General features: G+C 38.0%; 1 protein-coding gene across 6 annotated transcripts in view; it reads left to right on the top strand.

The window, feature by feature from the left end:
• Positions 1 to 12,891, top strand: part of Ntng1 (netrin G1) — a 359,418-nt gene that overhangs the window by 205,812 nt on the left and 140,715 nt on the right. For all 6 annotated transcript variants that reach the window (XM_051165765.1, XM_051165762.1, XM_051165760.1 and 3 more), the window contains exon 2: positions 309 to 949. In XM_051165765.1, coding sequence (XP_051021722.1) covers positions 309 to 949 — 641 coding nt within the window. The remainder of the gene's footprint in view (positions 1 to 308; positions 950 to 12,891) is intronic.

The following is a 12,891-nucleotide window of genomic DNA, read 5'->3' as shown; positions in this document are numbered from 1 at the left end:
GTCACAAGAGGGCATCTGATGTCCTGGAACTGGAGTTAGAGACAATTGTGAGCTGCCAGGTAGGTGCTAGGAATTGAACCTGGGTCTTCTTAATTAGCAGTGTTCTCAGCTGCTAATTCATCTCTTCATCATCCCATAGTATGTTTTAAAAGGCTATTTATTTTACAGGATAATTCAGTTAGGGAACTTGAAATGTTTAGTGATTTTGTTCTTGTTGGTTTTTTGTCCTAGTTTGTTAGTAATTAGCTGTAAGGTAAGATGGTGTTGAGCCAGCATTTAATGCACCCTCCTTTCTTCTTCTTTCACAGGGCAACCCTTACATGTGCAATAATGAGTGTGATGCAAGTACCCCTGAACTGGCCCACCCTCCGGAGCTGATGTTTGATTTTGAAGGAAGACATCCCTCCACATTTTGGCAATCTGCTACTTGGAAGGAGTACCCTAAACCTCTCCAGGTTAACATCACTTTGTCTTGGAGCAAAACCATTGAGCTCACAGACAACATAGTTATGACCTTTGAATCAGGGCGTCCAGACCAAATGATCCTGGAGAAGTCTCTTGATTACGGACGAACCTGGCAGCCCTATCAGTATTATGCCACAGACTGCCTAGATGCATTTCACATGGACCCGAAGTCCGTGAGGGATTTATCCCAGCACACCGTCTTAGAAATCATCTGCACAGAGGAATACTCCACTGGGTACTCCACAAATAGCAAAATAATCCACTTTGAGATCAAAGATAGGTTTGCGTTCTTTGCTGGACCTCGACTACGAAATATGGCTTCCCTCTATGGACAGCTGGATACAACTAAGAAACTCAGAGATTTCTTCACAGTCACAGACCTGAGGATCAGGCTGTTGAGACCGGCTGTTGGGGAAATATTTGTGGATGAACTACATTTGGCTCGTTACTTTTATGCAATCTCAGACATAAAGGTGCGAGGAAGGTAAGAGAACCCTTGCCCATCTTGAATGGGAAAAAATTATGACCACAGTTATAAAGTGACGACGGTCAATTTTTATTTCAATATTTTCAGAATGGCATCAATATGCAGGTAGGTTCTAAAGGCATTTGAGACCCTTTGGCTCAGCACCCTCACTGGCTGTCAGTCTTTAGAATTCAAAAAAACAAAAACATTAAAAAAGTATCTTGTTGAAGCAAAGGAGCTCCCTAGGTGAGATGATTGTAAAGTCATCAACATAGTGAGGCTGATTGTCCTGTTAGATGGCAGGGGAACCAAAAGTCTATCTTGCATTTCCCAATGCAAACAAGAGTCACCATGCTGTGATCTCTTACCTTGTAAGAATCAAAATTGTCTGGACAATAAGATGCATTTACTGGAGTGGTAAGCTTCCCTTTTTAAAGGTTCTGCACGCTTTTGTATTAAAACAGGATTTCACTAATTGTCATAGGGGAGGGGAATAAGGGGAAAATGGGAGGGAGGGAAGAATGGGAGGATACAAGGGATGGGATAGCCATTGAGATGTAACAAGAATAAATTAATAAAAAATTTAAAAAAAAACAGGATTTCACAAGTAAAATACAGACCAGGGACTCTTTGTAGGTCAAGTACAGATGGACAAGTGTTGCAATGTCAGAGGTTATCATCCGGGAGACCTCGTTTTAATAGTATACCAAAACTACAATTGAGTTACAAAGAATTCGAAGATGTTTGGATGGAAAACTCCAATAATAAGAACAAAAACTACCAACATAGAGATTTTCACTCAGCAAGACATGATGGGAGTGGAAGCATGAGCTACTGAGTGGAAAACAAGGAAGCATAAGCAAAGAAATAATTATTCCTAAAATGTGAAAATGTATAAGGATGAGTGTGTGAATGGTGCACCTCACATGTGGATATGGATAGATGTAAATTTAAACGTAGAAAGCACAGTTCATTCCATTGACTGGCTTTCAGATTGTCTTAGGTCTGCCCAGTCTTGAAAAACTGAAGGTGGTGGCATTCTGGCCCCTCATTGTCACATGCCTGCCACTTGTGAGCGAATAGTCATTTGCTGCTGTTGAGAGAGTCACAGATAGTGGGGAAAAGGATAGTATGTTAATCTTTACGGTTGAGAGTAGTTTCTAAGGTTTCAGGATGTTAACTATGGAAAAATAGCATGACTCTTTGGCTGTCTCCTCTGCCTGGTGTTGTGTTCGTCGTGACCGGTGAAGAATCCTTAGGTATCGAACTTATTGTCAACTTTCAACCAAGGTCTTAGTAACAGATGATGTCAACATCTTGAAAACTAATTCATATTTCTGAGAGATTTGTGTCCTGCTATATTGACCTCTAGTGTTAAGAAAAGACTGCTCGAATTGGCAAAAGACTCTGCCAGGGCAATGGGACGCTAGCTGTCTTCTCAGACTTGAGTGTGGGTCATACCAAAAATACCCCATTATATTCAGGAACAACTGAATAAAAGGCTACCAACTTAAAATGTCACCTTATTCATTCTCGAGTGCATATACTATATGAAAATATTTGATATTTTTAACTGTAGTGCACCAACATCAAACGACCAAATGACAAATGGCTAAAAGTACAAAGATCTAAATCAATCGCCTGAGATTTGTGTGATTTTATAGTATTAAACTCAGGTAGTTCAGCTTCTGGCACTTGGAGGACTCCTTAACATGAACATGTGTTTCTGTAGACCATTGTACCCCCAAAGCTCTGATCTGGCCTGAAAACTTTTCAGAGGGTTTCAGTTATAAAATAACCAGGGTTGGAGCTTATTTTTTGCTAATAGAGGTTTGCTTGTCTTTCTTCTGATTCTTTGGAAAGGGTGTGAAACACGTTTTAGAGCTAAGGACAGCTTTGTGCATGCTCCATTGGACTTAGACAGGACATCTTCTAAAGGTGGCATGCCAAGAACACCGAATCCCTCCGGGCGGACTTCTCACCTTCTTCTTAAGCCTCACCTTAGCAATGACCTCCAGCTGCTTTTCACTGCCTCAGAGGAGCAAGACCCAGATTCTATGAAGCTGCCTTCCCTCAATCTCACCTCTGCTGTCACTGCTGTTCACCAGTTAGCTGCAAGCTGGTGAGAAGCAGCTGGACAAAAGAGAAAGGGTCCAGTAGAGGTGAGGCACTTCCATACGGTACTGCTCTGTCACCTCCACACTCTGTCCAAATTCCTCAGGGCAAACTGATGCTGGCGTGTACTGCACTAGGCACCAGATGGCTGGAGTATTTTTAGTCCTGGGGGAGGGACTAAAGAAGCAAGGCCTGATGGCTCCGGCATGTCTCCAGCTTTCAAGTTATGTAAGGAATATTTGCTCATGATGGAACCACTAAACAGAAATCTGAGCAATGGTGGGCCATGAGACCTCCCAGCCCTGAAGCTGTCGTGAATATTTTACCTTGAATTTTCAGGATCAATGTCCTTAATTACCTTCCCCTAAACAACATATCATCTATAGCAGGCTACCAAGAAGAGACTTAATACCCTATGAGCATATACAGAGGGAGGAGGTTCCCCTCAGTCAGTCATAGGGGAGGGGAGTAAGGGGAAAATGGGAGGATACAAGGGATGGGATAACAACTGAGATGTAATATGAATATATTAATAAAATATATTTTTAAAAAAGAAAGATTGTCTATTAAGTAGTTAATGATCTCTAAGAGAAAGTTCTAAATTTTCCAAAATATAAGCAAGGGCATCATTGTTTCCCACACCTTGCCTTTACCGTCTTCCCATGCTCACATAATCACAGAATCTTATATGTTTATACATGTCTGTATCCAGAAATAATAATGATATTTTTCTACTTGCCACTTCTACTACCATCCAAGCAAAATGTGGGAATTTATCTGAATTATTATTTAAATTTTGTATGGAGACCTGATATACATACTTGAAAAACAGTCAACAGAAAACATATTTTATGTCTTGAATGTTAAACTACAAAACGGAAGTAGTTGAAGATACAATGTACATATACACATGTAGATTTTATATTGACTAGTGTTATTTAACCTCACAGGAATATTTTGACTATCATTAGATTAATGGATCATTTAGGATCTTTTTACCATTTGATATATCCAGTATCTACTGAACTGATGACCAAACTATAACGTTATCATAAAATGTATTTCTCTTTTGCTACATGCTTATTTTGCTTTCATTACTTCTTCTCATTGAGTATTTATTAAGATAATGGAGGAAAAGAGGGAGCAGTGCTATTGGCAATTTCAGCACTCCATAGCACTTATATTGTTCAATAAACCTAATAATCTTCACAGACTAATTCTGACTTATGGCTGTCCTGCTTCAGTAAATCAGGGTGATTTTCTCTAGTGAATAATAGAGGAGTGCAGTGTGCCAGTACCTTAATTAAAGAGCCACTCTCTTAGTCTTGATCTCATTTTAATTTACAGGGTAATACTACAATAATATCACTAATGGAAGGTACATTAAAGGGCATCAAGTAGCATTAACTGTATTAAATTATGGTACTTGTGTTAATTAACTGCTGAAGCAAGATGGTTCTAATGGCCAAAAGTTCTTCTAGTGCATAAATAAAACGTACCCAGATGAAAGGTGAGAGGAGAAATGAGACTACATGTTTGTTCTGAACTTTTTTTTTTTTTTTAATACAGACGGAGGGTTAAATCCAAAAGTCATTAAATATATAATGTCCAAAATGTTTCTTAGTTATGCAGTGGGAGGTTGAGATTTTCAAATACCTTGTTTCCTTCTGAGCTTTCTTTCCACAATTAAGTTAATTAAAACCTGAATACTTGTCAGATGCATGGGTTTTATCAGAAAATAAACTCAACATTCTTTTTTGTTTCTTTGAGGTAAGATTGAGGAAGTAGTGTGATTTATTATAATCTGAAAGATAAATGGGCATTTGGTAATAAACTCATTTGTTTTTGAGATGTATTATCAACAATGTATCAAACTGCTGGCTTTAGACATTAGGTAATAGAATTTCTCTTTTAACAACATAAACAGGAAGGTAGAGTTGAAAGACATATTCAAACCTGATCAGCATCTCAATTGCTTGTCTTTTAAAGCACATTCTTAAAGGTAATTCATACCTTTTCAATGATATTCATTCATTTCTCATCCCATGCAGTGTCTACACTCCTTCCTTTTCAGACTAGCTGTCAAAATAACAAATAGTCTGTTTAGCTTATCCATGGCTTTCTCACGTTTTCATTAAGTCAGGGGCAAAGATGTTAGGTAGAAAATTCCACAAGTAAGTAATTAATTAGTTTCAAATGGATTTTGTTATAGAATATAGTTATATTTACTGTGGATTATAGTTGTTAGACCCTTACTGTGACAAATTTCTAACTTAAACTTTATAGGTATGTACACATAAGAGACAAACATAGTATGCATGAGACTTGGTGCTCTGTTTGAATTCACACACACCTTGGAGGCCTTGAAGTTTGCCCCAGCAGTTTATTTATTTATAGATTCATTTTTTCTTATTTACTTTTTTTAGTCTTTCCTAGTTTCATTGCTATCCTCTAAGAAAAGAACCTGAGAACATTGGAACAGAAGCTCTATTTTTTTTTTTTTTTTTTTGAGCATTAAAAAAAGTTTTTTACATCCTGACCTCAGTTTCCTCTCCTCCCAGTCCACCTTCCCTGCTGCCCCCCCTCCAAATTCCTCTTCTGTCTCTCTTCAAAAAAAGGACAGTGATGGATATCAACAAGCCAAGGCATATTAAGTTGCAGTAATATTGAACACTCCTCTATTAAAGCTGGAGAAGGCAACGCAGTAGGGGGGAAAGTGTCCCAAAGGCAGGCAACAGAGTCAGAGGCGGCTCCAGCTCCCACTCTTAGGAATCCCACAAGAAGACTAAGCTACACAGTTGTAACATACGTGCCTCCGAGGGCCTGGACCAGAACTTTCCAACCCAGTCCCCTTTGCCAGAATACAGGGTATAAAGCAGGATAGTGACAGAGCTACTTTACCAGGGTGTTAGAGTGAGAAAAGGCCCCTGCATTCTGCATTAGAGTGAGAAAAGTCCTCCACATTCTTTCTCACTCTCAGGAATCCAGAAATATTCTGGACTGTTTGAATGTCACCATCTTGGGATTTTTTGCTAATTAGGACAAGATGAAGAAGTTAGTACCAAAATATGTAATCTTGAGTAAGCAAGAACGTTTGTGAATGGAGCTGGATAGATGACTCAGCACTTAAGAGCACTGGCTCCTCCTCCAGAGAACCTTGGGTTTGATTCCTACAAGACAGCTCAGGTATCCATAATTCCATGTTGAGCAGATCCGTGCCCTCTTTTTTCACCTCTATGTGCACCAGGAACACACATGGTGCATAGACATGGATGCAGCAAAACACACCCATTTAAAAACAAAATTTTGTAAAAATTTAAAAGTCCATAGAAAAGTTTGAATTTTAAAAATATTTGGAAAACATGGTGTCATCCTAAGTTGGCTTGTTAGCTACGAAAGGTGTGTGAGCTTTTGTCCAGATTCTTTAGATGTGACTCATAGACAAAATTAAAATGAAGTTGCTAAAATCTTTACATTTCACTTTTCATGTAGGAAGCAAACTGCAACACACGTTGGAAACGAGTGTGCCTTTTGTGTCTTCTCATCCTCAATTAGTCCTCATTATTGAAGCTGAGCTTTGCACCCCTTAATCAGGTTCTGCTTTTGTAGTATCTCCCTTTCCTCTATTATGAATTGACGTTTATCTTCCATCATGAGGCAGATGCTGGGCTTAGCGGTAGACACATGGCAATGCAGAAAGCATGGCCTCTGCTTTCAAAGAACTCATAGCCTGGAATGGCATAGACGATGGGCTGAGTGCTCTAATTATTTCCTTCTTATGGTTTTCACTATTGCAACAAATTTGAAATTGGGTAACTTTCAAAGAAAGCAGACTTACTTGCATCTCTGTTCTGAGGGTTCATGGAGAGACATCTGATGACTTCCCTCTGTGGACAGGGTCCCAAGGCAGCCCAGGACATCATATGGTGTGGAACATGGGAAGTGCATAACTTCTTTTCTTGTTATTTTGTAAAGCCACTGGTATTCAATTGAGGGCATTCACTATGATAACCTTATCTAATCCTAACTACTTCCAAAGCCTCATTAAGTTATTTAATTAGTATTATCATTGAAAGCCATCATTAAGTCATTTCTATCTTCTTAAGACTGCACAGTAGGTTAGAGTTCAGTACATGGAATCCCTGGAGATACATTCAAACCATATGTAATTCATAGCACCGCGTGAATTCTTTTTAGATAAAAGAACTACTAACTTAATGAGAGAAGACTAGCAAAAAGTTTGATAGGATCTGACATTTGTATGGTATCTTGAAATGTGTGGTATAGTGTGCCAGGCAGCCAGGGTAGAATGGTTATTCTAGGCAGACAAATTATGCATGAAACAGCACAGCTTGTTAAAGAATTCCAGATAAGAAATGAAGTGTAGAATGAATCCTGAGAGACTCTGACCCATCTTCTCCCAAAGGACCGTCATCATCTTTAAGGAGCGCCAAGGAATTTCTACATCTTGCTCTTGCAATTGCTCATGTGATAATACATCTAAATTTATAAAAATCTCACATGTGAGTTGAATACAGAGGAGGAACACTTTAAGGCAGTAGTAGAAAAATATCCTGTTCTGTGAATACTGAGAGCTGTAGCATTGCTTAGCTTAGGAGCAATTATGACTCTCGGGCCTTGTGCTCAAGTTGAGAGTCAAGAGAGACTTTTCAAATCCTCAGAAGCCAACACAGAGCCAGAGCGATGGTTTGAGATTCTCAGTAGGTCTAGAAAACCAATTACACTCTGAGCAAAGACTGAGGGAGAGATTCCTTCGGCGGCTGAAGGGAAAGTAGAGCTGGTAGACGCTGCCTTTAAAGTGGAGAAAAAATACTGAAGCAGGGTTTTAGGCAATTATTAGTTTATGTAGGTATTTGTGTTGTGTCACTCCATATTTGATAGTAGGAAACAAATTTGAAATTCCAGTTCAGACTCTTCTTTTTCCCTTCTCTTTTTGGTTTTGTTTTGTTTTTTGGAGACAAGGTTTCTCTGTGCATCTCTGGCTGTCCTGAAACTTACTCTGTAGATCAGCCTGGCCTCTAACTCATAGATTCACCTGCCTCTGCCTCCTGACTGCTGGGATTATAGATGAGCCCCACCACTACCTGGGTCAAGTTCAGACTCTTAAATCTCGTAAACGGGTACTGTGTTGTTCCAAAGAACACTGGAGTAGAAATTCTCACACTTCATGGAGTGAGTAAAACTTGGGTAAGGAATGAGTCGTATCTATAAGAAGAGGATTATTTATTAATTTTTCATGGAAGCGCCCAGAACACTAGTGTTTAAAATATGCTTTTCAAAGGAAACTGAGATATAACCTGAGAAACTCATGCTAGAGGCAAATGTGCTACCCCTCATCAATGTGCAAGCAATAACCCTTACCATTTGTATAGCCTCCAGCTTTTAAGATTCTTGTAGATTGTTTTCCTTTCATTGATCCTCACAAAAGAAGAGAAAGACAGGTGGACTTAACTTTGTTTTACAGGTGAGAAAACTGAGGACTAGGGATGCTTCATGACTTCTTTTTTTTCTGATGTCACTCACATGATAAAGTGTAAAGTCACCCTCCTGACTAATGTGGTCCTTGGTCCAAGCTTTTGCATCCATGGTAGCCTGAATGGAGCTTGATAGACACAGGATGCTCTGAAGCCCCCTAAAGCATCTACTTGTGAACAGCAAACCGTTACGTCTCTGCTGTTCACGGTGTGTGCAAGGGTCACAGGCTCCATGATTTTTCACCTTGTTCTTTCACTGCACCAGGTAGCTCTCACTTATTTTCTTTCTACTGTCTTTATTTTATTTTATTTTTTATTAACTTTAAAGATGTGGATGAGCCAAATTACTTTACTATATAGAATATAGGGATTTTACTGCAAAACCCAAATTATGGTGATACGGTCCTATTTCCTGAGAGAAGAAATGAATTGAATTTTCTGAACATCTTCTTTCACATTTCTCTGAAAATTTAAGTACTTGTAACTGTATTTCATTAAAATAAAAACACAACATAATCAAATCATCAAAAATACAACAGGTAACTGATATTAATGAATAAATGTGGAAATGGTGAGTCATGCTAGCCTTTTTAGAGGAATCTCATCCTTCACATGATGTCCTTTTCTTTCCCTTTTGATATCATGTATCAGTATCCATTCTGTCTTCTGTAAGTTCAGTGACTAAATGCACTTTGTTTTGTAGCAAGCAGTTTTACAAAGTTATATCAACTGATCCTATCACATGGGTTTTTTTTTTTTCAGGCTAACTGGATTTTTGACCATTCTATTATCAAACTTTTAATTTGCTCAATTTTTTTATATGGGTTGTTTTGTTTGTTGATGTTTAATGTTTTGAGTTCTGTATAGTTTTTGGATATTGGGCCTTTGCCAGATGTATGATTGGTAAAGATCTTTTCCCAATCTGTGGACCATCATTTTGTTCTAGTGACAGAATCCTTTGCCTTACAGCAGTTTTTTGGCTTCAAGAGGTCCCATTTATTAATTGTTGATCTTAGAGCCTGACCTGATGGGGTTCTGTTTAAGAAGTTGTCTCCTGTGCCAAAGAGTTCAAGGCCCAATTTTTCTTCTAATAGTCTTGGTGTATCTGGTGTTATGTTGAGGTCTTTGATCCACTTGAACTTGAGTATTGTGCAGAGTGATAAATATGGATCTATTTGCATTTTTCTACATGTAGACATCCAGTTAGACCAGCACCATTTGTTGAAGATGCTATCTTTTTTTCTATTGTATGGTTTTGGCTCCTATGTCAAAAACCAAGTGTCTGCAAGTGTGTGGATTTATTTTGGGTCTTTGATTTGTTTTCATTGATCAATCAGTCTATTTCTATGCTAGGACCATACAGTTTTTATTATTCTTTCTCTGAGTATAGCTTATAGTCATGTATGGAGATGTCTCCAGAAGTTCTATTATTGTATATGACTGTTTAAGCTAGTCTGTTTTTTTTTTTTTTTTTCTATATGAAGCTTAGAACTGTTCTTTAAAGGTCTGTAAAGAATTGTGTTGGTATTTTGATGTGAATTTCATTGAATTTGTAGATTGCCTTTGGTAAGATGGCCACTTTTACTATGGACCTATGAGCATGGGACATCTTTCCGTCTCACAGCCAAACATTGGACAATGCATAGGGAGTTTTATGGAAAAGTGAGGGTAAGAAGAAAAGGACCCAGAGGTGACAGGAACTCCACAAGAAGACCAAAAGAGCCACCTAAGCAGGGCCCAGAAGGGCTTGCTCAGATTGAAGCACCAACCAAGGATCATGCATAGCCTGGAACTAGGCCCCTTACAAAGATGTAGCTAATAAGCAGCTCAGGCTTCATGTGAGTCCTCTAGTAAGAGAAGGAGGTGCTGTCTCTGACATGGACTCTGTTGCCAGCTTTTTGATCACTTCCTCCTGGTAGGACAGCCTTGCCAGGCTACAGGGGAAGAGGACACACTCAGTCCTGATGCGACTTGATAAACTGGGATGGATAGGAAGGGGAGCTCCCCTTATCTGAGGAATGCGAAAGGATTGGGAGGTGAAGAGGGGTAGGGCAACAACCAGTAAGGCAAATAAGTAATGATAATAATAATACCCAGCAAAACACCTGCAAACAGAATAAAGGCACACACCAAGAGATTAAGAAAATTTTTTATTTGATTTTGTTATAAAAGGGAGGATGAAGTCCTGTAACTAAGAATATTCAAAGTAAAGATTTAATGACCGTGAATTAAAAGTAAAGAGCAGCACTGAACCTGACTATTACTCAGGTAGGGAAAACACTAAGGATAAACATTAGTTTGAGCACTCATTTTGGGAGACAACTGGTGAGCCATTCTGGTTTCAGGCACATCTTTTAAATATTTGAAAAAATTGAAATTTAAGGAGCATCTATATATACATAAGCATCTTATTTTTCTTTTTCTTTCTTTCTTTTTTTTTTTTTTGAGATTTTTGACATTAAACCAGAGGATGAATCTAATAATTCCTTTATTTAAACTATGGCCCTCTGTAGCATTCAGGAACACAACTCAGTGTAGGAAGTTGTCTCTTTATTCTTCATTCTCAAGTGCTAAAGATGCTCTTTTAGCTAGTAGATCATAAAAAAATGTCTTTTTAAAATAAAGAAACAGTGATATTTGCAGAAAATACCATATAATGTTGAAGTGAAAGAATGTTACTCTCCATCTCACCTAAGATTTGTATGGGAAGATTACATCGGCAGGGCTAGACAACAGAACACGGGTGAACTTAGAAATCCTGTCTAGTATGTGGAGCCATGTCCTATGTCCTATTTGTTATTTTAGTTGTTGTCATATCCCTCAACTGTCTGGCTGCGAAAGGGTGTGTGTGTGTGTGTGTGTGTGTGTGTGTGTGTGTGTGTGTGTGTGTGTGTGTTAGTTGTTGTCATATCCCTCAACTGTCTGGCTGCGAAAGGGTGTGTGTGTGTGTGTGTGTGTGTGTGTGTGTGTGTGTGTGTGTCCAGAAGCATTTACAGATACATTCAGAAATGTTGGTCACAGCCTAATATTTACTATGATATTTTTGTAGATCTATATATAATGCCTTTGTTAAAAAAAAAAAAAAGATCTTTTCCATTAGCCTCCAAATGCAAGATAGAAATTTATTGTTGCAATTTGATTCTGGGAGTTGATATATTGATTCCATGGCAGCAGAGGTCTATAGATGTCAAGTCACCAAGTTACCCTTAAAAATAATATGTTAGTTTAATCAGGAGTTACCCCAGTGCATATAAGCTCATGGTTGCTGATTCCTGCCTTAATTTTATATATAAGGAAACTTCACTGAAATGAATTTAACAGTATGTGGCAAAGGGGAGAGGATTTAGAAATCATTTTGTTGACTTATGATTTATTTCTGAATTTGAAAGCAGTTGTGGACTTGAGAGACATGCTTAAAATAAATGGTATGACACCCTCAAAAAACCACATTGATCCAAAGATCCCAACCCAAAGCATTAAAATTGAGATAGACACCCTTTTGTTTCTCACACCACAGTTGATCCTACAATAATAGGTATCCTGCTGGAAACGGAATGAGAGTAAATAAGAGAAACTATTAAGGCTTCAAAATCATTATTTCTTTTAATGAAACATTGGTTATGAATCAAAAGACGTATGTCTGATATTCATAACTCCTGGAGAATTTAGAGTCAGTTGGGAGAAACAGAAACAGTGTCTCCATTCTATAAAATGAGAGAGTATTTTCCCATATTCCTTGGATTTAATCTACAAATATTATAATGCTCAAATACATTTGAGAAACCTCACACTTATTTCCTTCTGAAAAATCACAATACTGAGGTTAAAGGCTCTGAGATGTACGATAGTAAACATTACCAGTTTATTTAAGTCAGAGCTTTCAAAACATACTTAGCTGAAGTGTGTGTGTGTGTGTGTGTGTGTGTGTGTCTGTCTGTCTGTCTGTCTATCTGTCTGTTCTTGTACATGAACATGCATGGGTGTGTATTAATATAACCAAAGAACTAGTATTCACAGAAATCATGTGAATACTAGCAAAATTCTTCCTAGAACTTACATAATTAAACTTTTATTGTGATAAAAGAAAGTAAATGAAAACATCTATGGACTGTGTGATTGTGCACGTGTGTGTTTGTATGTGTGTATGTGTGCATGCACATGTCTGAGTGTTTAAATTGTGATAAGAACAGATTGCTTTTCAGAACAAACTAATTTTAGCTATCATTCTCTCTATATTGTAAGTACATTAAGTGAAAGGCTAGCATTGATATGAACTTTCATCAATTTTTGCTATATTTAATTTTTGCCTTGTGAAGTACCAGTTATGTTTTAAAAATCCTAAGAAACTAA

Source organism: Acomys russatus, chromosome 23, assembly GCF_903995435.1.
Source record: "Acomys russatus chromosome 23, mAcoRus1.1, whole genome shotgun sequence".
In the NCBI taxonomy this organism is placed as follows: Eukaryota; Metazoa; Chordata; class Mammalia; order Rodentia; family Muridae; genus Acomys; species Acomys russatus.
Note: the sequence above shows the minus strand (reverse complement) of the source record. Positions and strands in the feature narration are given on the sequence as shown.